Source organism: Lutjanus erythropterus, chromosome 12, assembly GCF_056507025.1.
Source record: "Lutjanus erythropterus isolate fLutEry1 chromosome 12, fLutEry1.hap2, whole genome shotgun sequence".
NCBI lineage: Eukaryota > Metazoa > Chordata > Actinopteri > Lutjaniformes > Lutjanidae > Lutjanus > Lutjanus erythropterus.
In genome coordinates, this window is record NC_139328.1 from 15,392,840 (window position 1) to 15,420,483 (window position 27,644).

At 40.4% G+C, this 27,644-nt stretch overlaps 1 protein-coding gene across 1 annotated transcript; it reads left to right on the forward strand.

Moving 5' to 3' along the window:
* Positions 1-790: 790 nt before the first annotated feature.
* Positions 791-27,644, forward strand: wnt9a (wingless-type MMTV integration site family, member 9A). Its single transcript, XM_084732896.1, has 4 exons — positions 791-927; positions 19,256-19,515; positions 20,549-20,811; positions 24,866-27,644. The coding sequence occupies exons 1-4, from the start codon at positions 836-838 to the stop codon at positions 25,364-25,366; spliced, it is 1,116 nt and encodes a 371-aa protein (XP_084589022.1). The 5' UTR covers positions 791-835; the 3' UTR covers positions 25,367-27,644.

Genomic DNA, 27,644 nt, shown 5'->3' on the forward strand with positions numbered 1-27,644 from the left:
CTCAAGGCATGACTTGTGAGACATTACTTGGGACTTGAATTCAAAGGCTTCAGATTTATGATTCACAAATCAATGACTTGGTCTCACCTCTGATACAAAGCATTACATGGACACAACCAACTCAATAACCACGTCAGTATGTCAGTATTTCATAAGTGAAAGTTCATTCTTGTTCCGACGTTGATAATCCTGCTGAAGTTTATTAACACTTTCATCATCAGGTCCACTTGTGTTAAATTTCCTCCAGTTTCTGTTCTGAAGCTTTTAGTCACAATCTCCTCAGAAGATTAAGGTGCCATTGTGGTGAAATTGTTTTGTCATCTGCCAAAACTGTACTTCCTGCACTCTTTATGCAAAGTTCAGCTATAACATCTTTCTTTAGCCAGTGTAGACACACTTCTAAACAGTACAGTATGTGGACTGGCATTTCTGTATTCTTGCGCTTGTGTTGGATTATTCAGGGTTTGCCATCATGGAAATAAACTCACTGACCGGAGGTAAACAAGTATTTTATCATGCACAGGCCAGCTCAGACTGACCTCAGTCTGCAAAAAAAAAAAAAAAAACACTGGCTGCATAGAGGAGAAAGTGTCATTCCAATAATAAAGAGAAGATGAAACCTGAGAGTGAATTGTGAATCAGCTCAGCTCTCTGTATGTATTGCCATATTACTCCCTCTCTCTCCTCTCACTCCCCCCTCTCTCTCTCTCTCTGTGAGCTGATGGGAGGAGCGCAGCGCAGCTCCTCTCTGTATAAGAAGTGTTGAACGTTCAACAAGGGATTTTACACAGCTACTCAGGAGAAACGAAATGATCTGCCCTGGAGCCGCAGCAAAATGCTGGATGGACACCTACTCCTGGGATGGTTATCGTTCACAGTTATAGTCTATCTTCTCAACTTGCCTGGACCGACCGCAGCGTATTTCGGGTAAGGGACTGACAGACAGACTAACACAGTGTGTGTCCATGATGCTGCTTTCATTGATCTGATTGGTTCCTGAATTAGAAAGCAGGTAACAACTTTTTCTTCTCTTTTAACTAATTGAAAACTCACTTTAATAGAAGTTTTTTTCGTGTCAGTTTGCAACAAAAATCAGTCTAATTCATTTTGGTTTGTTATATGAGTTGACTGCATGAATATCTGCGGGTCAGAGAGGTGTCATTTGGCGACGTTTGCGCTGCGCTCTGCGCCCTCGCGGCCGGTGGCTGCAGCAGGTTGTTTGGCCTCAATAAAGCTGCTGACAATTAAACATTTTTGTGACAAGCAGGACCATAAACACAGCATCTATTCTAGGTTGATACACGCAGCCTCAGAGTAATGTTGGAGGAGAGTTCAACCCCCAGTTCTTTCCCCTAACAATTGAGCCAGCGCCCACTGTAAAGTGACCCCCGGCACGTTTGAATGGCAGGTAGCGGTCGGCTGATTATTTTGCTGAAACACTTGTAAAATCATATCCTCAGTCGACTCTGCAAACAGCCGCGGAGCGAAAGGTGAGTGTGTATGCCTCAGACTCAACAGCTGGTAACAATAAAGCAATCTGACTGACTGAACTGGTGGCCGAAACGTCTGCTCAGCTTGCACAGAAAAATTCCCCCATCCAGCATAAACATCACACAACTCTGGCAGGGTTTTTTTTTTTTTTTTTTTTTTTTCTCTCACTGCTGCCTCCATCAGCTTTAACAACACTTGGAACACGTGTTAGGGAATCAATCTGAGAATTTTAGCATGATTCTGGTCGCATATTCAACAATGTTTAATTTAGAAAGAGCACAAGGGTGTATATTTCAAAGTAAGTCGTTCCCAGGGAACGCCTTGGATTTTTAGGTGTAGCCCACTATGACCTCCACTTTCAGAGTGGCTACTAAGGCACGAGCTGAACTCCAGTTTCTTTTCTGTCTGTAGTTACAGAAGAACATTCACCCTGCAGGGGAAGCCAAGGTCATTCAAATGAGGTCAGCATGTCAGGTGGGAGAGCAGCCATGTTTCACCTGGAACTTAAGAGGTTTCATCCAAAAATGACACCCTTTGGAAATTGACTGGTCTGGTCAGAAAACTCAATATTTTAAGGCAACTTACTACAATAGATTTTTGAGTTCTGAGTCCAACTCAAACTCTTTTGAAAAAGTCAAAACAACTAATATTGTTTTGTTGAGAGAATTTACTATTCTGCTTTGGTTAAAGTTGAGTCATTGAGTTTTAGAACCCCCCCAAAAAATTGTATTTAAAAAAACTGTTTGGTAAACGAATTGAAGTGAAAGTGTGTAATGGTTAATAATTTAATATTTTCAGTTGCAACTGTTTAATTTTTAATGATGCAAATAATGTTAAATCCAGTTCACAGCTCACTGAATGATTTTTGAAATATGTATTTTTTGGGGTTTCTAAAATTCAAAGATTCAAGTTTATCAAAAGAATAAAAGTATACTATCTCAACAAAAGATTATATGTCTGCAAAACTTTATTTCAAACGTATGAGTTTGAGTTTGATTCAAAAATCTAGTGACGGCCTCGAAATTCTGAGCTTTCTTTGCTTATTTTTTACAGTGAACAAAATGTACCTTTAAAAACTGTCGCGCTAAACAGAAACACGATCTTAGTGCTTTTCTGTCGTATCTACAAATATCTGTGTTGATGGGTGTTGTTAGTGCTCCCCTTGGCTGCAAACAGTGCAGACGCACACAGAGACAAATGGCTGTGTAGACTGTGGAGTGATGACACTTGAAGCCTTTCCAGCAGAGTCAAATTTATGGTAGGTATGGGTGTTGTGCAGGATCCAGGAGTGTTAGGTGATCTGGGAACTGTTGTGAATCTGCAAGAGAGCACTGCAGGAAGTGTCCCCTAAGGGCCCGTTAGACTGGTGTGTTCGACCTGTTGGAGTGGGTTTTACCTTCTGTGTAAAGATAAACTATCTTAACTTTAAAAAGTCAGTATCCGGGCTGCCTTATGATTTTAAGTTAACTGAATTTAAAAAGACAAGTTGAGGTAATTTTGTAGTGATTCAAAACAATTAAACCTTTTGAGTAAAATAAACTCTATTAATTAAGTTGTACATGAAAGCACATGTTCAATAGACTCAAGATATTAAGTTGAACCAAAAAGTCTTCTGTCACACTGATGAACATTTGTAGCATTTAACATTTACGCCTTAAAATTTGCAGTTGACTGAATTTGAAAAACACATGTTGAACAAGTAATTTTAGTTGTACATAAGGAAATATGTTCATTAACCTTAAGATAATAAGTTGAACCAACAACTCTTCAGCCACACAGATGAACATTTATAACATCTAACCTTTTCCAATAGTTTAACGCTTAATGAACTAATTAAATTCCAACCTTCATCATGGTTTGTGGTAATGTGTTTGAAGTCTCAAACAGTGCATGCTGGGAATTCTGCTAACATGCTGATCGTGGTCCTTTAGAAACACAATTTAATGAGTTGATCGAAATCCGTACAGTACATTCATTCAACTTATCAATTCAATTCAATATTTAATAATAATGATTAAAATAATAGATATTTATAAGTTAATGAAAGATTAGTTGATTCCATTAAATTCCTGTATGATGTTTTACAGTGGAGATGCAGAGGCTATTGTGAATAAGGTATGTTGGTGTGAAAATCTCACAGAAAGTTTAAAAACAGCAGGAAAAGTATTAAAGGAACAGCAAGTTCAGGAGAATTGAAGCATTTTTCTTGATATTGAGCTGTCTGAACAAACCTGAGCGGCTGTGGGTAAACATTCTCTTGGGTTTTCACTCATCTGAGTGATGCAAACATGCTGTGTGGCACCTGATGGAAATATCTCAGCCCTTCCCAGCAAAACGTCATCATCTGCAATTTTCATGCGCATATCAATCACTGTTTGTGCCTCTGTCTTTGGTTTCAGCTCTAAAGTTGCGTTAGAAGGACAAATGTAACCCCGCTCTCTGTTTCTGCCTCACTCCCTGTAAGCAGTGTCGCCCTTGGCAGGCAGTATGTATCAAGGCTGACGTGCCAAATTGGCACTCACATCAGCCTTAATGGTCCTAATGGTAATGCATATTTACTTATTCAGTTAGCACTTGTTTTCAATTCTCTCTGTCAGTCTGTTCTCTATCTGTGGCCTGTGTAGCGCAGAGAGACATGTGGTATTACGATACTCCAGATTTATTATTCCGCGGCCCGGTGAGGAGGGAATATGAATGACTGTCAGTGAATGATTTAGCCCTGCAGCTGAAGCATACTGAAAGAGCCTGCACAGGTGACACAGATACAAAATGTGACTGCCCCGTGGCCAACTTCCCAGAAACTCGACACCAGTGACACTCCGGCGCAGTCCTGCTCGACTCAGACTTGTGGGACATGCTAACACAAACCTGTTCAAATAAATATTCCACAAGCACGAGGCATCCCGGGGCCTCTTGAGTACTGATTTACTCAAAATAGAGGGTCAATGTTGCATACCCAATTTCCAGAGTGCGGTGGAGCGTAAGTGTAACATAAACACAATCTCTCCTGCCCATAGTCTGCGCAGCTGAGGGTGGGGTGGGATTCCTGGCGTAGTCAGGCACCCGCTTAAATTGTCATCCTTTGCCACAAGAATGTGAGCACTCATTTTCTCTCCCTCAGCCTGTTGTGGCAGGTGCTGCTTCTGCTCAATCCATTATCATTGGAGTTTGGAGATGTTCGCTTGAGCTTTCGTTACCTGACTTAATTGGTTGTGGCACCTTGATGAGATATTGTGTAAACCGTCTGAGAGGGAAGTGATTGGTTTGCCCGGTTGACCCCATCAGGGCTCTCTGAGACGACTCCTGTTGGTTTAAATTTGAGTTTTGGTAAAAGGCATGTCATTCTGTGGTCTTGTAAACTGTGCTGAATGCAAGTCCTAACACTGAGTCAAGAGTTTGTTTTTATTTAGTTCATGTGCGACATATACAGGAAGGCTGCCCACAGTCATGCATCCAATCACAGAGGCACCGCAGCATCCGGAAGAAGCAAATATAGTGGTCACTATTTAATTACTGCAATATCCTTAAACAGTCTATCATCAGCTCTGATGCCCTTTCAGATGGTATCATTGTTTTCAGCGCTCCATTAAGGGAGGCAGCATGCCAAAAACAACAGGATAACAAATGGGATGTGTGTAAATTTACTGAGGAGGAGTGATTTTTTTCAGTTTGCAGCTGTAAAAGCTTTTTTATCACTGTGCTGAATTAGTTCCTGGTGTGTATCAAACGGTTTAAAGGAGCCTCGTTTCTTCAAGCTCAGCAGCAGAAATGTTACAAGTTGTTTTTTAAGCTGCTCCGTGTAAACATTACTTTCTTCTCCCCTCCCGTCTGCTGGTTTTTGCCTGCCTCATGTGCGTGCCGGCATCCCTGCAGTGGTTTGTGGGGAGCTGCTGGGTGATTACCACTCATTAGGAGCTGCAGAGTTTAGTGTGGGCTCAGGCTGGCGTTGCCTGGCAGACAGTGGTGGCGGGCGTCTCATTACCAGGCCTTAAGGACTGATTAGCCCTGACGTGCAGCAGGGCGGGGAGCACCGTTGATAGAGGGATTTCCCAACTTCATAGGATATCCTGTGGCTACGGCCACACCTCAAAGGGTATCACTTTACTGTGAGCCAAGAAGATAGGATTCTCTCAGCACCGGCGCTGCTGTAACCGTGTAGCATGGTGAGATCACGCAAACCTGGAGGCTTAGATAACACACCGCATGGCCTCTGAAGAGGGAGCGCTTTGTTTTCTTTATATTTCTGTTTGATACGTCCGGATTTGAGGCTAAGCCGTGCTTTGCTTTGAGTGCTCTGCTGCTATAACATCACTGTGGAAGGAAGGGCCTGCGATGCCCGGAGACGCCACAGGGTGGTGCAGAGCCTTCTGAAGAGTGCAGCGTGGCCCTCAATCAGCACTTTGTAACCTTTTTGTGTAACAGTAGGAGAGTGGGAAATGAAATGTGAAAACATCAAATGTAAAGGCAGCCAAGTATGTGTAAAAATAATGTAGGAAAGGAAAATAGTTCTACGTATGCTTAGCTGTGGTCAACCTGCATGACATGTACGAACTTCAGCTTACAGAGCAAAAACTCACCTCTGTGCACACATTATCTTCTCTAAACTAAGCAATGCACAGTATTACTGTTTATTTTGCAGGTTGACTCATCAGAAATTGCAGAGAGTGGTACACACCTTTGTTATGAAGGTTTCAGTGGTGTCTGTAGTGGGTTGTTATGGGGCTCATGCTGTATAATAACATGGTTTTTCTGAATATTTTGGAAGATTACATGGTTTGGTAAGGACTTACAGTGCTGGTGTCATCAGCGTGCCGAAGAGACCGCAGCTAAGACATATTTGATTTTAAGAGGACTGTCCCACCACCAGTCAGCCATGCACGTCAGAAGATATGGGAAGGAAACTCCCGCTGAAGGAAACTCTTGTTCGTAAAACTGTACATGCATGATGATCTTTGCAGACGGAGCTGGAGACATGGGCAATTTGCAAAACAGGAAAACTAATATAGACTCAAGATACTTTTAGTGGTCAGGCATTGATGAGATGATGCTAGTTAGTGCGACCGCTATGTCCTGTGTTTTCCATCCTTGACCGCAGGCGTTTTTCTTTTCTGCCTCGTTTGTGGGGATAGAAGAGACATGGCACTTCACATTGTGCCAAGATTAGCAGATTGACAAACCCTCACTCAAGGCTTTGGTCTTTGAGAAAATATCAGTGCATTTCTTATGCATAACTTTATTTTATGTCAGTTTTAACAACTTAAAACTCTGTGTAACAGCCAAGATACAGTACAGTCTTGGTTTTTAATCTCATGCACCTGTTTTCAAAGATTTATGATTATACATGTTTGCAGAGAGGATGAAAGAAAGTTGACTTTGCCTTTTCAAAACTGCACTTTTTACTTTACTTTATCAGGACAATCATCTTGCATAAACACAACCCTATAGAAGCCCGACCTGACATGCACTCCACTCAAATATGTGTGTTTGCTAAATGGGTGTCATTACATAGACTAAGGTTTGCCCCAAAAGGCATATTCATCCATAATACCAGAGCTTTAGTTTGAATGTGGACACAGTTGTACACTGACATGAATGGGCCTAGACACGGCTGCTGTAATTAACCCTGGAGGAGTTTCTTTGTTTCACACTCAAAATGGCTAATTTGCATAAATTTCATCTGGTTACTGCTGGTTTAATCAGCAGTCAGTTGTCAAGAATGTTCTCACTCCAGGCGATAAATGAGCTGTGCAAACGTGCACAAAAACTCAATGCCACTGTGAAATATTTGCAGGTGAGGCAAATAAACGGCACCTTTTGTTGTGTTTGAGCTTTAATATTCACAGTAGATTAACAATAATAACTACTGAGAAATATTCATCAGGTGAGGCACATCAACAGTATCTTTTGTTTGGAAATTACTGTCACAGCAAACAAGTGTGCTTTATATATTTCAAAGCAGATTAACAGCAGTAACATCTCATAAATACTTGATATTTGATAAACGTCTACGTCTTTTACGTAGACGCTTATTTACGTCTATCTGCTGTTCCCCTGTAAGCAGCGGACGGTGCTGCTTATACAGGAGCAGAAAATTAAATTTAGCAGTAAACTGTCAATCTGGCAGTACAGTAAATGTGCAGTATATGTTTTTCCCCATCTGCTGGAAAAGTGAAGGACATTACCCACGAATTAAGATTAGCAGGAAAGGGTGACGTTAAGATAATGCTAACGCTAGTGTAGTACTGTTACAATTTTGGCTCTGGTGTGATCATGTCCCTTTCGGAAGCACCATAATCCAGCCTTGTAACCCTTGTAACTCTGATAATAGGGTGTTAACGTCTTTTTTCAAATAGTTTTCATGTTGTACAGTAACCCCAAACAGATGACTCTGTCTCAGTATCAACCTTGTAAGATTCAGGATGATTTGAAATAGTGGGCGGCATTTTGGGCCATTTCAACTCATGAAATTCTGATTTATTGCTAATACATTTTATTAAGAAATATTAGTGTTAACGCTAGCATTGATGTGTCTCATCACAGTAATATAATTTAGTTTACAACTCAAAAAACATGTTTGGGTGTGCAGTGGCTCTTTAATTTCACAGCAAATTAAAAACAATAATATGTTGCTTTTTCAATTTTTGCCTTTGTTCTTGTGGCCTTTCAGGAAAAACAACAACAACTAATCTTTCAGTTGTGAGAGTAAATAACCGTTAATGAACTCAGCCACTTGTAGTTACTGAGGCATGAGTGATTCAAAACAGCTACTGTTTTGTTTTGGATTTTGTGGTTTGACTTTGCATGCTCGATTTATTCACAGGAACAAACCTTTCCAGTCTCTGCACAATTTTAAATATCTGCTTTGTAGAATCGCACCAATAGTCAAACTGTTTTGCTCTCTCACCAAACAGCCGTAGTCTGAGTCTTGTGTCAGCATGTGTGAACCGGTGAGAGCCGAGTACAGTATGTGTGCCTGAACGTGTTTGGTGCGTCGGTGCGCTGGTACAGGGCTGCTCTGTGCCATGGTGTAGGCTAGAACAGGGGAGTCATGTGGACACCGCTGCGCGCCCAATCTGTGCCAGTCACACAGTGACTATAACTGAGCTGCTGACCTTAGAAGCCTTGAGTTCTCACATAGCAGTTAAACCTCTTACCATGCCCCACACTCCCATTCCCAAACCCAGGTCCTGCAGTCGTACTGCTCAGCTACCAGCGCTCGCTTTCACGGCTGGGGATTAAAAAATTAGGCTGAGCTGCAACTTTTCCCCCCACATTTTATGAATTGAAAAAGGAAAGATATTTTTCTAGTGCAACTTTTTCTGTGGACAAAATGGGTGAGAAAATATTGACTAAATAAATAAAATAAATGGTGAGAGTTGCTAAGTTTTGGAGATATCGGCCATAGAGATGTCTGCATTCTCTCAAATATAATGGAACTAGATGCACTCAACTTGTGTTGCTCAAAGTGGCAAAAAAATATAACTGAAAAACTGAACAGCAGTGTCTCTTTCCAGAAATCATTACCCAATTATTCAAGATGTTCCACAGACTTTAGTTCCTACATGAAACTGTTGTGTGTGTCATCCAGTTGACAATACTGACCCAGCTACCTACAGAGCTTGTTGTGAGAAGTTTAATTGGATGCAATAATAGACCTACTTTCTTTCTGCAGTTGAACCTACCAGAGCTATTTTCTTTCTTCTAGAAATAAAGTTTATTTGAGAAAGAAAGTAGTTTTACTAGAAGGAGTTCCTACATGGAAGATAATCCACAGACCTTGCTGTGACAGTTTCATGTAGGAACTACTTTCTTTCTGCAGTAGAATCTACCAGAACTACTTTCCTTCTAGAAGAATGAAAGTAGTTCTCTAGAAAATAGTTCCTACATGAAACTGTGTGTGTGCCATGTAGTTCCATTATATTGAGGGGACGGCAGACATCTCTATGACTGATATCTCTGAAACTCTGTAACTTACACCAAAACAATCTTCGATGGATTAATAGCACCAGAAAAAAAGAGGAAAAATATGTATTTTTAATATTTGGGTGAACTTTCCCTCTAAAGTGTCAAGAGAGCACATGTACGGGAACTCGACCCGATCAGTAAAATTAGTGGGAGTAGTCAGATGTGGTGGCCTGTGTGGGTTGTAAATGAGCAGTAGGGACAGCAGATGATATAACATTGGGTCATATCCTGTTAAGTCATACAAGATAGCGGACTTTCCCCCCTCACAGTGTGAACAGCGGGGCCTCTAGACGTTGCATGACACCCACAGCTACGCAGAAAGGCTCATTACTCAACTAATAATGACTTACTAAGTCTCAGTCCAGCGCTGCTTTGTTTTCAAAGTCGTTTTGTCATGTTACTGTACTGTGTCAGTCACAGCTTGTTAGGAGTAGTCACAACACCCAGTGCTTTCAACTAGTGACTAATCTTATCTTAGCCTCATACATAATCGGTTACTCTTTCCCCTATTTCTGGTTTTAATGACTTGGGGAACGAACAGTGTCACCATGGAGAAAATGTGAGTTCAGTGCAGGATTTCTTCTCTTTCAGAGGTGGACAACAGCCCGGAGACTCCCTGTACCAGAGAGTCATTCGACACTGATTCATGGTTTCTTCAATTATTCACGTTTAAGCTGTGGAGCACATTGTCAGCCATAGTTAGCCAGCGGGAAAACACCACACACACTCACATTCCTACAACCTCTGGCATGGCCCGGGCCGTGATACACCAGATGGGACTTGGGCAGGGTGGTCTGAAGTTCATCCAACATTTCTGAGAAAAGCACACACTTTTTTCCCCCCCAAAAGGAGCATTTTTAAACACGGCGAAGGCAGGAGGAAAAAGTGAAGGAGAGACGAGGAGATCAGCACTGGCGAGTTTAATTTCCCCACAAAAACTCGCTGTTAAATGGTTTAAAATATAGACGGCTTAATCTCAGGTGAGCAAGGTTGTTTGTCTTCATGACAGGTGACCGGTTCCAGGACACATGTTCATGTCTGTCATTGTCCCGTGTAGGTTGTGTTCACAGACAGCGACGGTTTTGTCTAGCAGGGGGCTTTGTTTTGAGCCAACAGCTGGGTGGAATGATTGGCATTCGTTTAGAGTAATTGACCAGTGGGAATAGGGGAAGTTCGCAGAAGAGGGGAAAAAGCAGGAGAGGCAGGAAGGGGGGGGGGTTGCTAGTTGTGATCTCGGAGACACCAGACCACACAACCTGCAAGTTCAGGCTGATGGAGAACCTGTGGCTTTTGTGCTTTTTCTGCCTGGGCGCGTTCAGCCACGACTGACTGTTGTAGGTGTTGACTTAAGGTCGTAAGAGCCCATATGCACACACACACACACACACACACACACACACACACACACACACACACACACACACACACACACACACACACACACACGTGTATAATATGATAACTATACTCACAAACATAGCCAGCACCTGCTAGACTTGTGGTGTGAAGATGATAAACAGACACTGGCTGAAAATCATCAAAAACACTTTGCTGCTTTGCTTTTTTCATTCTTATTCTTGAAAAGTAACACAGCATCAGAAATATGTTGACTTTGGTAACTTGTTATAGAATTTTGTTATTGAAGGATTTTGTTCAACAGTTGAAACTAGGGCTGTAGCTAATGGTTATTTTCATTATAGAGTGACCTGTCTATCATTGTCTCTATTAATTAATCATTTGTGTGGCTGATAAAATGTCAGAACATGGTGAAAGATGTTGATCACTGTCTCCCAAAGCCCAAGGTGATGTCCCTAAATGTCTTGTTTTGATTAGAACCTAAAGATGTTCAGTGAGAATTACCAGTGAATACTCAAAGCTTTATACTTTCCTCAAACTTATTTACTCATCTACTTTGCATATTGCAATATGAGCCCAATCAGGGATCCGGAGATCAGGACAGACAGAGGGATGGACGCAAGGATGCTGATTTTTGTGCACCTGTTGAGATGAATTAAATGCAACGTCTCCTTCCTCTCTTCAAAAAACAAAACACAATGAAACAAAAAACCCTGGAGCATTTGAATACAGATTTGGACGTCTGATATCATGGCTACAGTAGAAGCTTTGCGGCATTCAGTTCAGCCCTAAACGTGTGATGGTTATTAACATAAAGAAAGATTTTTGATAAGGATTCTGTAAATTACTTGTTTCAAGAAATTATGACCAAGATACAGACTAGTGGGGAAAAAAAAAATAAATCCAGTACTCTCTGGACAAAGTACATAATGGAGTCAGTTTCTAAATGACCTCAGATGTATCTTTGCAATTTCTCTACTGTAATTAATTGTACTAAAACATCTGTGATAAGCTAAAATCTTACTTACTTTTTACTTACTTTTTTTTTTTAGGTTAAGTGATGTTTATAAAATGTATGAAAATAATTGAAAAAAAAATACCCTCATACTTTCCCAGAGCCCAAGGTATCACCTTAGAATAACAGAAAATCCTTTTAAAAGATGGAACCACAGATTTATTCATTGTTCAATGAATTATTTCAGCACTAATCTAATATTTCTAAATCTTGCTGTTTGTTCAGCCTCATGAGATGAATCTATACCACGTGGACTGTGAGCTGCCTTTGTTTATACTGTATATGGTTCTCTGAGTATATGAATAACACCAGCGGTTACAAAGCTATAAGTGTCTGAACCCTGTACACAGAGCAGGCTTTTCAATTAGGCCCAGAAAGTTAAAGTAACACAGATAATATATTTTACACTATTTCAGTCCCTTAACTATTTACATACCAAACCAGTGAAGAACGAGCAGAATTACCTGCTGAGGGTCACTTTCAGTGCCTGTAATGTAAAGCCAGAGGGGGAGTGATGATGGCGGAGTTTAGTGCTAGTCAATGATTTCCTCGAGGGATCGACTCGGTGTGAACTGAACTGTTTTCACGGAGCCCGCTGCATTGGAGAATGTATATAAAGTAAATGTCACGGGAAATGGGAGGTGCTGACAGGTAGAGAGAAAGGTCTAAACAAACTGCAGCGTTTGTAAGTGAAAGACAGTGGAGGAGGCGCAGCGTGAGAGTGGGTCAGTGATGTCTGCGAGGAGTGTGTAGAGGCAAGTGTGCGAGTGGAAAAAGCAAAGCTGAGCAAACATCAGCAAGAATCCCACCTCACGTAGGATAATAATGAGTTTTATATGTTGGTGTTATATTCCACGTGTAATTGGTGTTGCTGTGCCAACACCTCAAACAACACCTCAAACAAAAACACCTACAGAAAATGGTCCATGATGTGAAAACACACGCTTACATGTTCATACTCTCTAATTCATTGTGGCAGAGATTAGTGTACGTACCTGAGCTTCTCTTACTCTTAAACTAATGTAAATAATTTTAAACTTTTGTAATGAGAAACTGTATTTTGAATATGGTACTAACTTGTAATTATAATACACACTTTATAAAGGCTTAATAAGTTAGTTAGTAAGTAAATAATCGCTTTATCAATAGTTATCATTGATGCCCTTCCTTCCTCAATATGTTGTAATATTGTATTACGATACTGTAAGCAAGGTGATATATTGCTATTTTTAAATCTAATTTTAGGAAAACTGTCATCGAAGAATACAGCATCATTTGTATACCTCTAATTAAAATAATCATTTGATTCAGCCATATATTTATTAATTGCTAATAAATGACTAATAAATTAAGTCAATAAACCCTCCAGGACGTTGCAATGTTGCAGTTGCAACAGTTAATGCAAAATTAGTGAATTCCTGTGAATTCTGCACGACCCTGCAATTTTGTTCAGTCACTGCAACTTTTCCCCAAAGTTGACCAATCACTATAGCTTCCCATGAGTTTCAGGAGCCCCCCACACTAAAATCATACAGATGAATGACCTGACTCAACTGTTTCATTATTTGCTATTTGGTTGTATTTTTATGTTATTTATTTTGTCATGGATACTAAAGAGGTTTATCGTTGTTGTTGATATTTTTCAGTGCTCTGTGCAGGCATTTTTTTTTTTTTATATAATTTTGTGTTGGTTTTGAGTTTGAGTTCCAAAAATATTTGGCGTCTGTGGAATACCCACCAAGGTGAACCAAGGTTGGCAAGAATCGGGCATTTTAGGCCACAACAATCCCCCAAAAAGCCTGTGAAACCCTGGAGGGACTGATAAATGGGTCCTGATGCAGATCCAATGAATCCTTTTTTGGAAAGAAAGTGGTCGTATGATTCAATCAGTCGAAGGGACAGTTTGGCAACTGAAAAACTTCTTCTCATTGAAAGCAGAACCAGTAGGATTTGTCAGATGCTATGTGTAAATACACCAGAAAGATAGGTGTTGGGTCTCATTCCCAGAACGTTAAATGCTGATGTTTTGGGTTGGTAAAGATTTCTTGGGATCCACACAAACTTCTGATGTGTCATTATTGAGAGGGATTTCTGTATAAGTCTCTGCATAGTTTTGCAGAAAAAAAAAAGACTTTAAAGATAAGGTAGGTGCTTTATTTTTGCCATTATTGGGCAAAAGTTCCATAGCAACCTTTAGGTTTAATGTAATTTCAAGTGATAGTTGATTGTTGAGTCTCTGTATTTCACTAAAATCATACAGATGAATGATTGAGACTCAACAATCAACTATCTTTCTCCAGAGTTGCTTACTGCACCTTTAATGATTAATAAATTAATAAATGGATTTTGGTGCAGATCCAATGAGCTCTTTTGTGGAATCAGGAGTTTTCACAGTTTGGAAACTGAAAAAAGGTGTTATTAATGGTTTATAACTGTTCAAGAAGCTTTAGTAACATTTATTAACCATTAACAACCCTTTGTCACAATTTATAAACCCTTTATTAAGTGTCACACACAGAATCACTGAGTCACTTAACTGAGTTGTCAGAGTTGACATGTGAGTGCATTTTACCATTTTTCCCTCATAAAAGTGTCCATCGTCATTTTGGGAAAACACAATCATGATTTCCGTTTGACCGAAGATTTTGAGTTCAGATTTGTAATGATTTTTGTGATTCACTCACCACACTGTTTTCCAATTCTCCTTTCCTCTAAGTGAGTTGAATGAGTTCACTCTTCAGCAAACAGCAGAGTGATAGATATTTTTTGTTGCAGATCACCATATTGGAATGTGTGACCCTTTGGTGTGACAGCAGGGGTCACAGTCCCGCATCCAGTGAAAATATTATCTTTAATTTCCAGCAAAACTTGAATTAAGGAGGAATGATTGACATCAATTCTGCTTTTAATCTTGTAAATATCAAAAAGTACATTCATTAAGAGAAAGTCTTTATTTAGTTATTATTTTGCTTTGACAGAAGAAGTGGAATCAGGGTACATCTGTGATACTATTTGACTATTTTCTGGTCTACCACAGAGTGGAAACATGCACGAGAGTGAGCCAGTAGTTTCTTCTCTGGAGACATAGAGAAGTGTTTCTCCGCTCTCAAATCTCTCCCCTCCACACTTTGCCCCCCCCCGCCCCCCCGCCCCCGCCCCCAGGCTGTCTTTGTAACTAGCTAGAAATATGCCTTTGTGTAAAAAAGCCACAGAGACAGTAGCGCTGAGATCAGTGTCATGTCATTTTTGGCCTCCCTCCAGCTCCGCTCAGAGTCAGACCATCTTTTTGTCTCAGACAGGCAGACGTCACACAGACAGTTGAGGCCTGTCACTCGAATGGCCTCTTGTTTTGGCAGGCATGTGGGCTTTTGGAAGATTTGACGCTGATACGTGTTACTATGCATGTCTTACTGAGGAATGTGCACGTCATGTTGGTGGTATTGAGTAAATTAACACCACCGTTTGTTCCCTTATAAGCTATTTATAATACACATTTTAATGGCAGACATATGAAGGAGTCTTCCTGGTGTACATTACCAAATGGGTGCTTACTGAAGAGCCGAGGTTCTACCCAGAACCCTTGTTTGAAGAAAGGGTTTGTCAACGGTTTTTGTTTCTAAGAACCCTTCTGTTCTTCAAGGATTGTTCAAATCCATGAATAATGCCTTCATCAAGGGTTTGTCACGGATTCTTTGTACCACAATATAAAAAGGGTCTCATCAGAAGCCCTTGAGTGTGTTCTAGATGAAACCCTTTTTACTTTAAAAGTGTTCTCAGTAGAACCCCTTGGTTATAGGTAAAACCCCTGGAATATAAGGATGTTCTTGTTAGAAACACCCTCTTTTATTAGCACCCTTAGAAAGTGGAAAGACTCTGCATAGAACCCTCAGAGGCTGTTTTGGATGGAACCATTACACTATAGAAGCGTTCTTTGTAGAACCTATAATAGGGTGTTCAGGGGAAGCCTGTCACAAATAATTCAGTGTATAGAACCCTTTATGTTTGGGTTCTAGCAAGAACTTTATGAAAGGGTGGGATCTTGCTAGCAACCTTAAAAAGTGGATTACACGCCATAGGAGTATTCTCCTTTAGGTTGTGGGTGAAACCTTTCACAGATGGTTCTAGGTATAACCTTGAATGTTGGATTCTAGGTAGAAGTCTGAAATGGTTCCAAGTGGTAGAAAAGGTTCTACCGGTAAAAAAAAAAAAAAAAAAAGGGGTCCTCTCATGAGGACAAACCAAAGAACCCCTTATACTTCTAGTTAGCACCTTTATTTATTCCAGTCTAGTGTGAACTTGAAATATCTCCTGGATTTACATGATGTTTAATTCCTCTCTGGTGTTCCACATGGTCTCGGGCAGGTACTCCACGTGGCGCCATCATTCAATCCCTGACTGCTTGCTTGCCATAGAAATGTTGTGGAACGGTTGTCAGTCACATGTAACACACTGGGTCGGCTGCAGTTGTTTGTTTTGGCACTTTGAACATGTTTCCTTGGCATTGTTAGCGCAGCGTATTTTAACAAAGCATGAAACAAATAGGAGGAAAATGTTGCTTATTCATAGAGAAACACAGTTCTTGTGTATTGTTGTGTGCCTCGCTCTGTACGCCTCAAACCATACATTTTTTTTTAACTCTCTAAGTGTGTTGGGAGAGCAATCTCTGTCAAGACGCAGCTTGCCAGGTTTCCACTTGAAAATTCATAGCTGTCAGACAAGTTAAGGAAAGGCAAACATGCTTTGTTAAAAGGAAATCGTTTGACCCAATCTGAAAGCAAATCCTGATGCCTCCTTTTTGATTTGACTGCTCTGATTTTGAACGCATTGTAAAGACAGTATCGTATAGCATATGTGAGCTATTAAGTCCGTTGGTATGAAAGTGAGGACTCAAGGGGAAACATTTCAGTCAGTTATTGGACTTAATAAAACAAATCTCTTGTTGAAGAACTACTGTGACCTTCTGCTAGAGGCTGAAGTGTGTATGAGTGGTGACAGAATCTTCTCAGAAAAACAGTAATGAAGTCAAAAATGTAAGTTATGCGGATCACCGATCAACACTTCTGATACATTAACTAAACCGGTGGTGACATCCAGCAGGTGCTCGGCACTTTAACAAAAATATTATGGAATAATTTTTCTAAAAACTATGTGGCAGGTCTCCCATTTGCTGTGGTTACTTTTTACAGTCTCATGGTTGGACTATTAATTTATTTGGCTGTATGAACACTTTTTACAAGCAAGGAGGGAGGAACAATTTATGATTGTTGATATAATAATGCTGTGATATCTTAAAGGGATAATTTTCATTTTTTGAAGTGGGGTTGTATGAGGTACTTTACCATAGTCAGTGTATTACCTGCAGCAAATATAGTAGAAGAAGCTAAGCAATTTACTGCTGTGGAACAGGGTCAGAACATATTTTAGCCACTTAAAAAAGGTCCACCTAAAAAAAATCAGTATCAGTTTACATTGTATTTAGAATATTTTCACTACTTTACTTTGCTGTCAGAAAGCCTCCAACAAGTAACCATCATTATATCAGCCAAATACCACTCTCTGCAGAGCAACCTGACTCCTTTGATAAAAACAGTAATTTTACCTTGTAGAACACAGGAGTTGCTGATCTACTGCTATCACCTAAGTTTTTTTAGGTGGTCCTTTTATAGGTGACTAAAATGCATTTTGCTGCTGACCCTGTCCACAGCAGTACATTGTTTAGCTTCTTACACTGGTACTCCTGCTGCTTCTCCAAACTGGGGGTGTGTTGACCACTATCGACTGTAGGTAATACACTGACTATGAATAAGTACCTCATACAAACCCACTCAAAAACACTGAACTATCCCTTTAAAACACAATCTCTGAAATGATGATAAACAGCAAATCGTTTGTGCAAATGGACTCTTGAATGTTGTTGAATGTCAAAAAAAGTCCAATGATACGATACAATATGATATGGTACAGTACAGTATGACTTTATGGTCAGTATACACTGAAATTCATTTTGCATCGTCGGGCAGCTCGATTAAAAAGATTACACACATATTAAACATACAGTACACATATGATCACAAACATATAAAAACACAACAGACAGTCATGTCAAATATACAGCACATATCTTATTTTATTCTTTGGATCAGTTAGTAGCACACTGATTTTGGCTTAGCAACAAGATAAACTGATGCATAAAATAATTCTTTGGCTCTTTGTATCTCTCAAGATATTCACTTGGAAAGAGTGCTTTAATCCTTGTTCTTTTTCACTTTATACAGTGATGAAAAATGAACACTTCATTCTACAGTAAAGGCAATAAGTAGGAGTCAGGCATATTATCAGTGCAGCATTAGGCGAGGTGTCAGGCCATGCACAAAAGTGTCTTATAAATGTCCCAAGTTTGTCTGCAAAGGAATACTGGCCTGAAGATTTGTGCTTTTGTGAGTTCTGTAAATCCATTTATTCTTCAGTTTCACTTTAAGGGTGTAAAGGAGGCCAGAAATTCCACATAATGAACAACTGCAGTGCCAATCCTGTCAGTTGGTGTGACCAAAATGGTCACAGGCTGACAGTCATGTCCCCTGTGTGTGTTTATGAAAGTAATGTTCTGCTTTCCCCATCACAACCTCAGAACGCTGGTCGTCGGTTTTGCCAGCTATGTGGCAGTCCCCGCTTTGTGTGTTTTATATACGCTTCCCTTAAATAAACTGACGAAAGGAGAGCAAGTCTACCACATGTTCTCCATACCATGTTTAGAACTGATACTTCTGCTTGTTAGTTTGCAAATGGATTGCAGCTGAATATTGGACTTTTGTTATGGGGATTCTTTGCTGAGAGCGTAAATCCTGCTGTGTGATCATGTTTAAATCTATACATCGCTGCTGTGAGTGACGTCCCCACCTCAGGATATGATATAAATATTAAACCAAGTATCCGCTGGCTACTGTTTTACATGCATGTGGTATAGCTGTCACGTTCACTGCGTGCCATTGTTCAAAATATGTCATACCACCTGAATGCATTATACAGATTATAATCGATATGAAATTCTCAGTACTGCTGTTTCTATGACTTGACTCATGTCTGAAGGCTAAAGAGGGACAAAACAGTATCAGGAACTTCTTATGAAAAGAAAGAAAGAACTCTTCCACCTCTGCAGAGAATTCGCTTTATACACAGACACGCCTGTGCTGGAGGTTGATCTCAATCTCCAGCAAATGTTGAATTCCCCTGAACATTAACCACTGAACAGCTGAATTCATTTGAACATTAACCAAACTTTGGAGCATTATATGCCCCAGCTGTGCTTCCTGCGCTGTTTATGTAGTATATCTTATTGTTTATCCAGGAAGGTCAGCATCCTGAGCTTTATTTGAACCTTTATCAAGATGTATCCACTGACCTGAGCGTGTCTGTGATCTCTCCCTCTAGGTTGACAGGTAATGAACCGTTGTCTATCCTGCCACTGAACTCTCTACCAGAGGAGAACGTGGGCAGGGCCCACTACAAGCTGTGCGACCGGCTCAAACTGGAAAAGAAGCAGCGCAGGATGTGCAGACGAGACCCGGGCGTGGTGGAGACCCTGAGAGAGGCCATCACCATGAGCGCCCTAGAATGCCAGTATCAATTCCGCTTTGAGAGGTGGAACTGCACCTTAGAGGGGCGCCACCGAGCCAACATACTAAAGAGAGGTAGGGGTTTTCCTCTTCTTTTTGAACTCTAAAAGCAAACCACGTATCCAGTATTGCACAATGAGGAAGGCAAAGGAAAAATCTGGGTATTTTACTCCCCTGTGTTTAGTATAGAAAATAGATGAGCAGCCCATGTGGGTACTTTCTCCCGCTCCTTTTTGGGTGAGAGCAGCCCCTCTAATTTGACTGGCAGTAAATGCTCTGATGATTTAATAGCATAGAATAAGAATACTGCATTTTTGACATCAGGAGCCCAAATGTCCAGGCAGTTATGTTGTTGCTGGTTATGAATAGGCATCATATGGAAAACTATAAAGAAATAGGGGTTGATGGGTGTCCTTTCAGTCTGCCTCCATCAAAGTGGACAAACCTGACATACACAACTACCTTATTGACTGTAGTGTATTTCTGACATCTGTCACTTTTTATGTTTTTAAGACACCTTATTTAGCTGTTTTAGTAGTCTGTCCTTAATGTAAACTAATTAAGTCTGTGGTGAAGTGGAACCGCTGTCTCTATATTGATAATTGCTTGTACCTAATATGGCGGTCTTTTATCACAAGCCGCGTCTTTACAATGCTCCTTATTAGAAGGCAGCGTCAGCTTAGTTTATGTAAATTATTAACATTAAAATATTCTCTGCTCCTGTTGTTTTTTGAGCGGACAGACTGTTAAACCAACCTCCATTCTAAAAACAGATGTTTTAAGGTAGGGCCATATTTTTTCTCAGCAAAACTTCAGCACACATGTCATTTACTCATCATTAACTGACCTGTGATGAAACCACAGACATAACACGTATTGACTGGCCAGGTCCCACAGAATATTGTTCTCATCCTCTCTGTGGATTGTCTAAAGCCACAGAGCTCTTCTTTTACTGTCTTTTTGCTCTATGGGGGAGAAAACAAAATTATAAAAATGTGCCTTTTAGGGATGGTGAAACTAGTTTTTTCCAGTTTGGTGCCGGCGCTTTAAAATACCTTTTCTCTATTTTTCTGGTTCTCATTTGTCCCTCTCCGATGTGCTTTTCCAGGATTTAAAGAGACAGCCTTCTTGTATGCCATCTCCTCGGCGGGCCTGACCCACGCGATGGCCAAAGCTTGCAGCGCAGGACGCATGGAGCGCTGTACGTGTGATGAGGCCCCGGACTTGGAGAACCGCAAGGCATGGCAGTGGGGAGGCTGCGGAGACAACCTAAAATATGCCAACAAGTTTGTCAAGGACTTCCTGGGCAATCGCTCCAACAAGGACCTGCGGGCACGCGTGGACATGCACAACACAAATGTGGGCATGAAGGTGAGTGTGCAGGATCAGAAGATGACGACAGTTTTACAATCATAAAACCCACAGATAATTATCAGCTGTCTCTGCGGTTCCCATTAGCTTTACAGAACATTTTTGCATCTTTTAGCTTATTGCTTTGGTTTTCTAGCCCTCAGTTTTACTCTTTTTGTTTTCATTCGCACCATTTCAGCCATGACAAGCAGCTATTTTCCATGAAAAAGCATATAGATATGCACAGCATTTATCAGCTAAAGAGCCAAGTCTTTACCTCAGTAGTTACTGGGGACACAAAAGGAGGCAAAAGCAGAGTGAACATAGGGCTAAACACAACTCTAAATTAATATTAATGTTGCTCCACGTCTTTTGCATGTATAGATAAGCAATTATTTGCTAACACGGTTGCTATAACAACTTGATAAAGTGATAATTCCCCCAAATCAATGAATGCAGATTCAGGGAATCTGATATCTCAGGCTAGAAACTTTTAACAGAAAGCCAGTGTTACACAAACTAGAGTTGTTGTAGAGTTTGAACAATGTAGAAGGTTTACCAAAGAGAAAGCACAAAATATTATTGAGTTGCACTATGGGTAGGGTCCAGTGTTTTGGAACTACTACAAAAAGTCAGAATACCTCAGCCTCTGCAGCATTGATTTGGACCATTTTTGCTTTAATTTGTCCCTTGTGAGTCCCAGAACTTCATGGAAATGCAATGCTTAATTGCACTTCCATGAAGGCATTATTTTATTAGCTAATAATTTGTCTAAAACATTACACTATGACTAAATTTAAGTTGAGGCAGAGAATTATTCATGCGCACATCCATGATATTGGGCAATTTTTAGGGAGTTACTTTCAAAGGAAAGAAAAAAATTAACTACACAATCATTTCATAGCAGTATATTTAACCATCAGTTAGAGTTAGAGTAATTTGCTTTTTATTAAAGTAATAAATTCAACAATGTGAGTTACAGCGCACACATAAGACCAACCAGGACACACTCATCAGGAAAACAGTTTGAATGGGGCCAGAGTTCATTTGGAGTCACAGACAGTACTTAAACACAAATGTTGGCTAATTGCTCACATGAATCATTTGAGCGGTGGGAAAATTGCGATAATACAATACCGTCTGAGTTGTGCAATTAGGTAGACAAACAGCAACGTGAAGTGCCAATTCACTGTGCGCTTTATCCCGGATATCCTCTACTACCATATCTATGGTTTTGCTTTTGTAGTACTGGAGTTTAAACATTACAGTGCTGGTAGATGGATTCTGTCCAAGGCAAAACACACTGTCCAAATATATGGTTGAAATGACCAGAGAGGAATTTAATATGACCACAAGGGAATGACACTGATAGAGTTATACATTTGGCATCTTGGAAGAGTGAAATCACTGAAAAAATAGTGTTGAGTTTCAGGCATCTCAATGAAACCTGGAGAAAGAGAGAGCTAAACTGATTAACGTAATTGCCACTGTAAATTTGGTGAAATCTGAAAGTGCTCATTAGTTAATATTTGGTTTTCTCTCCCAGATTAGATAGGCAACCACTCTCATTTGTGCTCTGGCACTATTCAGCGATTGTTTGTGGTGAGCAAATATGGGTTTTTCATCTTGGAAGTGTTTTTAATAGTAAAATAAAAAAGAGGGAATGGTCTTAATCTGTCAGGCCAAAGCAAACTGAAGGCCTGGAATCTGTTGCTTTTACTCGGCTTTTCTCATATTGTAGCCATTTTCAGTTTGGTTTCAGAATGAATTATAGCAGAGGCACACTTCCCAAATGTTAGCAGACACAAAACTCTCCCAAAAGACCAATGCAGGCTCTTCCTTTTCAGCTCGGCTCTCCAAAACCCAATCTCACGGGAGATTTTATTTGTGATAAAAGATTTACAACATTGTTTTTGCTCTTTTTTCGTGATTTGCACATGTTGTGAGGTAGACCGCATTCGTTCAGGATGAATTCCCACACGGAGGACGAAACTGGAATGTGCTAGCCTCTGCATCCCCCCGACATTTAAAAGCTGACCTATCAAATTTTCTTGACCTGCTGGTGTGATGAATATGCACTTCCTGTTCCCCCAATCTCTTTCACAGTCTGAGAAAAGAACTGTAGATGCTATCCAAGCCCTGTCTAAGACAATGTGTTATTGTCATTGATTTTCGCATACACACTGCTTTTGACATTGTGGTTGATGCTAGAGTGAACTTTGGCTGACCGCGAAGAGGTCCAGTAGCGTTAAAATAACGCATTGTGGTAATTTTTGCTGACGATCTCTTTGTTTCTCTTGCAATTATGTTTGATTTTGTATAAGAAAAGATCTCTTTACTGCTCTCTCTCTCTCTCTTTGCAACTGTTTGGATGATGTATTGTGTGCGTTATTACAATATAATTATGGTTAATAAACTCATAACAGAAAAAGGACTAGAATAGTGCCCAGTGTCTACATATTAAAGTCTCCTCTTTCCCATGGCTGTCTGAATGAATTGTTTTTGAGAATACTTCTCTAGCAAAAACCTCCCCTCACTTATCATAATAACAGTTATTGAGTTTAATCAAAATGTCATCTGTGGTCATAGCAAATCCATCCTCCCACCTACTCTCTTTAATTTGAAGGCTCAGACAAAATGTCATATTGTTCACCTCCAGGATAATTTTGATGACAGTCCACATGCAATAAGTGTAGCCTCTGTTTTTTTCCTGTCATTATGATACCAAAAAGCTCGGTGAATGTAATAATTTTCTACTGTATCTTTACATTCCTCCCTACTCCACCCTAATCATCTAATTGTGAGCATATTTAAGTAATTTAGCTCTTTGAAATGCTGCTTACCAAACAAAGGCTCATTAAATCACATAGCTTTCATTACATTCCTTTAGTGCTGCATTTCCCAAAGTTAGGGTCGGGACCCATCGTTTTTACGTAACATCTTAGATGCAGCAGTGAACTGATGTTGCACACTGATCAAATAAATGGCTTAACTAAGTAGTATTTCATGTGCAGCCTTGCGATGGTAGGGATGTTTGATCATTTATTTGACTAATCGCACACATACTTAGTGCAAACACTGACACTTTGTAATTTGGAACATAAAACAGCAAAATTAATAGACTATTCAGTCCAAGTGTGATATGAGATGTGAGCCATCACTACAATATTTTATTGTGAAACCTTGTTTTGTTCTGCTCCTGTTTTCTCTGTTAAAGGTGTGGTGTGCTTTTCTAATCCAATGCACTTTTTTTTTATCAGAATCTGTGAATATTTCCTCACGGTCCACTAACTTCCCATTTTCTGGGTGTGCTGGAAAAAAAAATCAGATTTTTTTTATGCTCTGTAAATGATAAGCAAAAAGTGACTCGGACTGAGCCACATGACACTATTCTAGACGAACAGCCACAGGTCGCGTTTGTGCCTGTGCACAGGACAAGGGGAAGGGGAGGGGGAGCGACAGGGATGGTGAATCTTCCGAAGGAGGATTTCTTTGGTTGTCAAGTTCAAATGTAAACAATCTTTCTCCAGAATAGCGCACCCCACCTTTAAAGTTACTGCATTATGCTGTTTCAAATTAAAAGGCTCTAGCTTTTCAGTAAACGGTGCAAGTCTGTCATCAGGTGCTGACAAACTTAATATTACACTCAGCAAATTTGATTATTGCATTTATGTTTTAAGTCCATGGTTTGTTGTGTTCTTTATCAGAGATTTATGAAGCAGAGGGGAGACACCAAAGTTACCTTTTCGCTCTTGAGCCGAAAAAGTCTGGGAAACTCTGCTTTAATGTTTCTTGTCAGTTAAAGACAAAAATATGCAGGATTTTACCCCCCAAACAATGCCTAACTCATGCAAAAATAATTCCTCTCAATCATCACTCACAAGCCACCAGAAGTATGTGGCAGTGCCTGCATCCATATTATTATTTTGCTGTGCTTTGCAGACCCGAAAACTCTATATTTGATGTCCTGGGAATAAGACTAAACAGTCAGCTACCTTTCTGGTGTGTTTAACAACACCAACTTACAAATTCTTCCTATTCTGCCTTTAACAGTATTTCATTGTCTCTGCACCAGGTAATCAAGGCTGGAGTGGAGACCACTTGCAAATGTCATGGCGTGTCCGGTTCCTGCACAGTCCAGACCTGCTGGAGGCAGCTCCTGCCCTTCCACGAGATTGGCAAGCAGCTGAAGCAGCGTTACGAGACTTCCGTTAAGGTTGGAAGCTCCACCAATGAGGCCACGGGAGAGGGGGAGATCTCTACGGGCCGGAGCCAGCAGCATCAACCGCAGCAGCAGCAGCCGCTGCCTGGCCTGAACGATCAGATCCCTCGCACTATGGACCTGCTCCACATCGAGGACTCGCCCAGTTTCTGTAGACCCAGCAAGTACTCATCGGGCACGGCAGCCCGCAAGTGCTACAAGGACAAGAACTGTGACGCTATCTGCTGCGGGCGAGGCCACAACACTCAAAGTAGGGAGGTGACCCGGCCCTGCCAGTGCCAGGTGCGCTGGTGCTGCTACGTCGAATGCAAGCAGTGCACACAGAGAGAAGAGGTGTATACCTGTAAAGGGTAAATCATCCCCTATGATCAGTGGAGCAAGTGAAAGATGGTTGTATCGAAGAGGAGCGGTTGTTTTGTTCTCAAACAAGGTTTTGCTTCCACTGTTGGAACAGTGTTCTTCAAACAAAAGAGGAGCGAGCCGGTGGAGGAGCAATAAGCACTTTGAGGGATTTCTGTGGGTTGGGTTTCAGAGCTCCTGTGGCCCCCGTGTCTGGGGTTTGCAGATGAAAAAAACCCTCTCAGACAACTGGGTCAACATCTCAAGCTTTTTTTTTTTTTTTATCACGGTTTTGCCTTGAAGAGAGCTTTTATTTTCCTATTAAAGAAAAAAATCCAATTGCATTTTTTCACAAGAGATTAGTGTCCAGTTAATGAGGATCCAACACAAGGACAGTGACACCAACAACAGACTGGTTTCTGGGGCCTTGCCCAAAGAAGAATGGCGTGTGTGTGTGTTTGTCAATCTTTTACATGTGGGTTTGTGTGTATGTGAGCATGTGATGAGGGGGATAGTGAGGGAGGGAGGGGGGGGTTTGAATGACGACTTTTATGGCAATGAAATCCATATTCAGAGACTGCTAAAAAGAAAAAAAAAGACAGGGTGTAAGATTTACTCTACACGCACATATTTACACTCACACACATTGTGTGTTTGCATATGTATGTACATAAATTCAGTTATATTGTAATGATATTATACAAGCCACTTATCTAACTATGTTAAAACAAACCACTAACCACACAAATGTTTTGTTGTTTGTGTGCTCTCGCTCGTTTTTCTTCTTGATTCATGTCGACAAGGCCCTTTGGAAAGCAGCACACTTGTGTCCGTCGTCTTGCTTTGGATAATTTATAGATCCTTTGGGACTACTCCTTCACAAGGAGAAAAAAAATCTAATTTTTTTCTTTTTTAATAATATAATATGAAGCTGTTAGTAAATGCATTAACAGAAAATAACCAGTCAGTTTAGGCTATTCTCGGCCTTGAGCGAACCAGTGTTCAGGGAATAACTTAAACCACTATAATAACTATTTGGACAGAATAGGAGAGAAATTGTGCAAATACAAATAATAGCCAAGTTGGAGATGACAGTGGCCTTGTTATGACAGCCAACATCAGTGCAACAAGTGATCACTCGACCAGCAAAACGGTCCGCGTGTGACTCAGATCAGAAATAGTGGAGCTCTGCGGAGCTTAAATCCACTTATTAGTTTTTGTTTCTTTTTGTTTAACTTTAAATACTTTGAAGTTGTAAAGAAAACTGTGGAGAACAGGAGGAATGTAGCCCCCTACCATTTCACATCCTTCTTTCCTCTTCAGCTGCCACGATTTGATTGAGCCATATTCAACAGACGCAGACATGCAGCATGTGCAGTGGGAGGTGCGTCAGTCAGTCCGAACAGTATGGGGGCGACTGAGATGGTAATCTAACCTGACGTGTCTGCAGAGTTGCTCAAGTGAAGATGAATGCGCAAGTCTCATAGCTAATATAAATATATTTTATAAGACTAATATTTGTGTAATGTTTGGCAAATTGATGTCTAAATGCAAACATTTGAGATTTTGCAGATCTGCTGTCTTCATTCAGAAGTCAGTGAAGTTTTTGTAACACATGAGTTAATTTGCTTTTTTATATTGATGCTTGACATAAAGTGACATTTAACACAATGCAGCAAACTGAACCCTGCCATGCAACTATGGTGACACTTTAAAGGAATAGTTTGGTGTGTTGGGGAAATACTCTTGTTCACTTTCTTGCCCAGAGTTAGATGTCTGATGCGACTCCTATGCTTGTTGAGTGAAAATAAGGCTAACTTCCAAAAAACATTACGAAGTAATTTTACACATAAACACAACACTTTTTGAAGGTTTTGTCTATTCCCACTCATCCTGCTATGTGATAATAACCTCATCCATCACTGTTGCCAGGTGAAAATAAGTGCTGTAGTGCTGGGCCAGTCAGTATTGTGTGTCTGTGGAAAGCACTTCACCACAGGTTAGTTAATGATGTCACTGAGTAAATCACATGTGCCGATTGTGCCTTTAGGTCCAAGTAAACCCAAAAAGATTCTTAGTGATGGTGTAACTAAAGTTTTTACTGTGAAAAAAATATGACCCTAGCTTAAAACACCTACTTGTAGAATGGAGTTTGGTTTGACAGAGTCAAGAGTGCACAGAGCAGAGGGTATTTTAGTGAATAATTCACATAAATTGTGCTAACCATTATACATAAAGTAATGGATGAAGTGGGGCTACAACCGATCTGTTTTGTTAATCTGTCAGCTCGAAG

Bases quoted from the DNA above. Each gene is read 5' to 3' on its own strand.
- wnt9a (XM_084732896.1), top strand. From the start codon at position 836: ATGCTGGATGGACACCTACTCCTGGGATGGTTATCGTTCACAGTTATA. The intron at 928-19,255 runs GTAAGGGACTGA...CTCTCCCTCTAG, and splicing joins CCGACCGCAGCGTATTTCGG to GTTGACAGGTAATGAACCGT. The intron at 20,812-24,865 runs GTGAGTGTGCAG...TCTCTGCACCAG, and splicing joins ACACAAATGTGGGCATGAAG to GTAATCAAGGCTGGAGTGGA.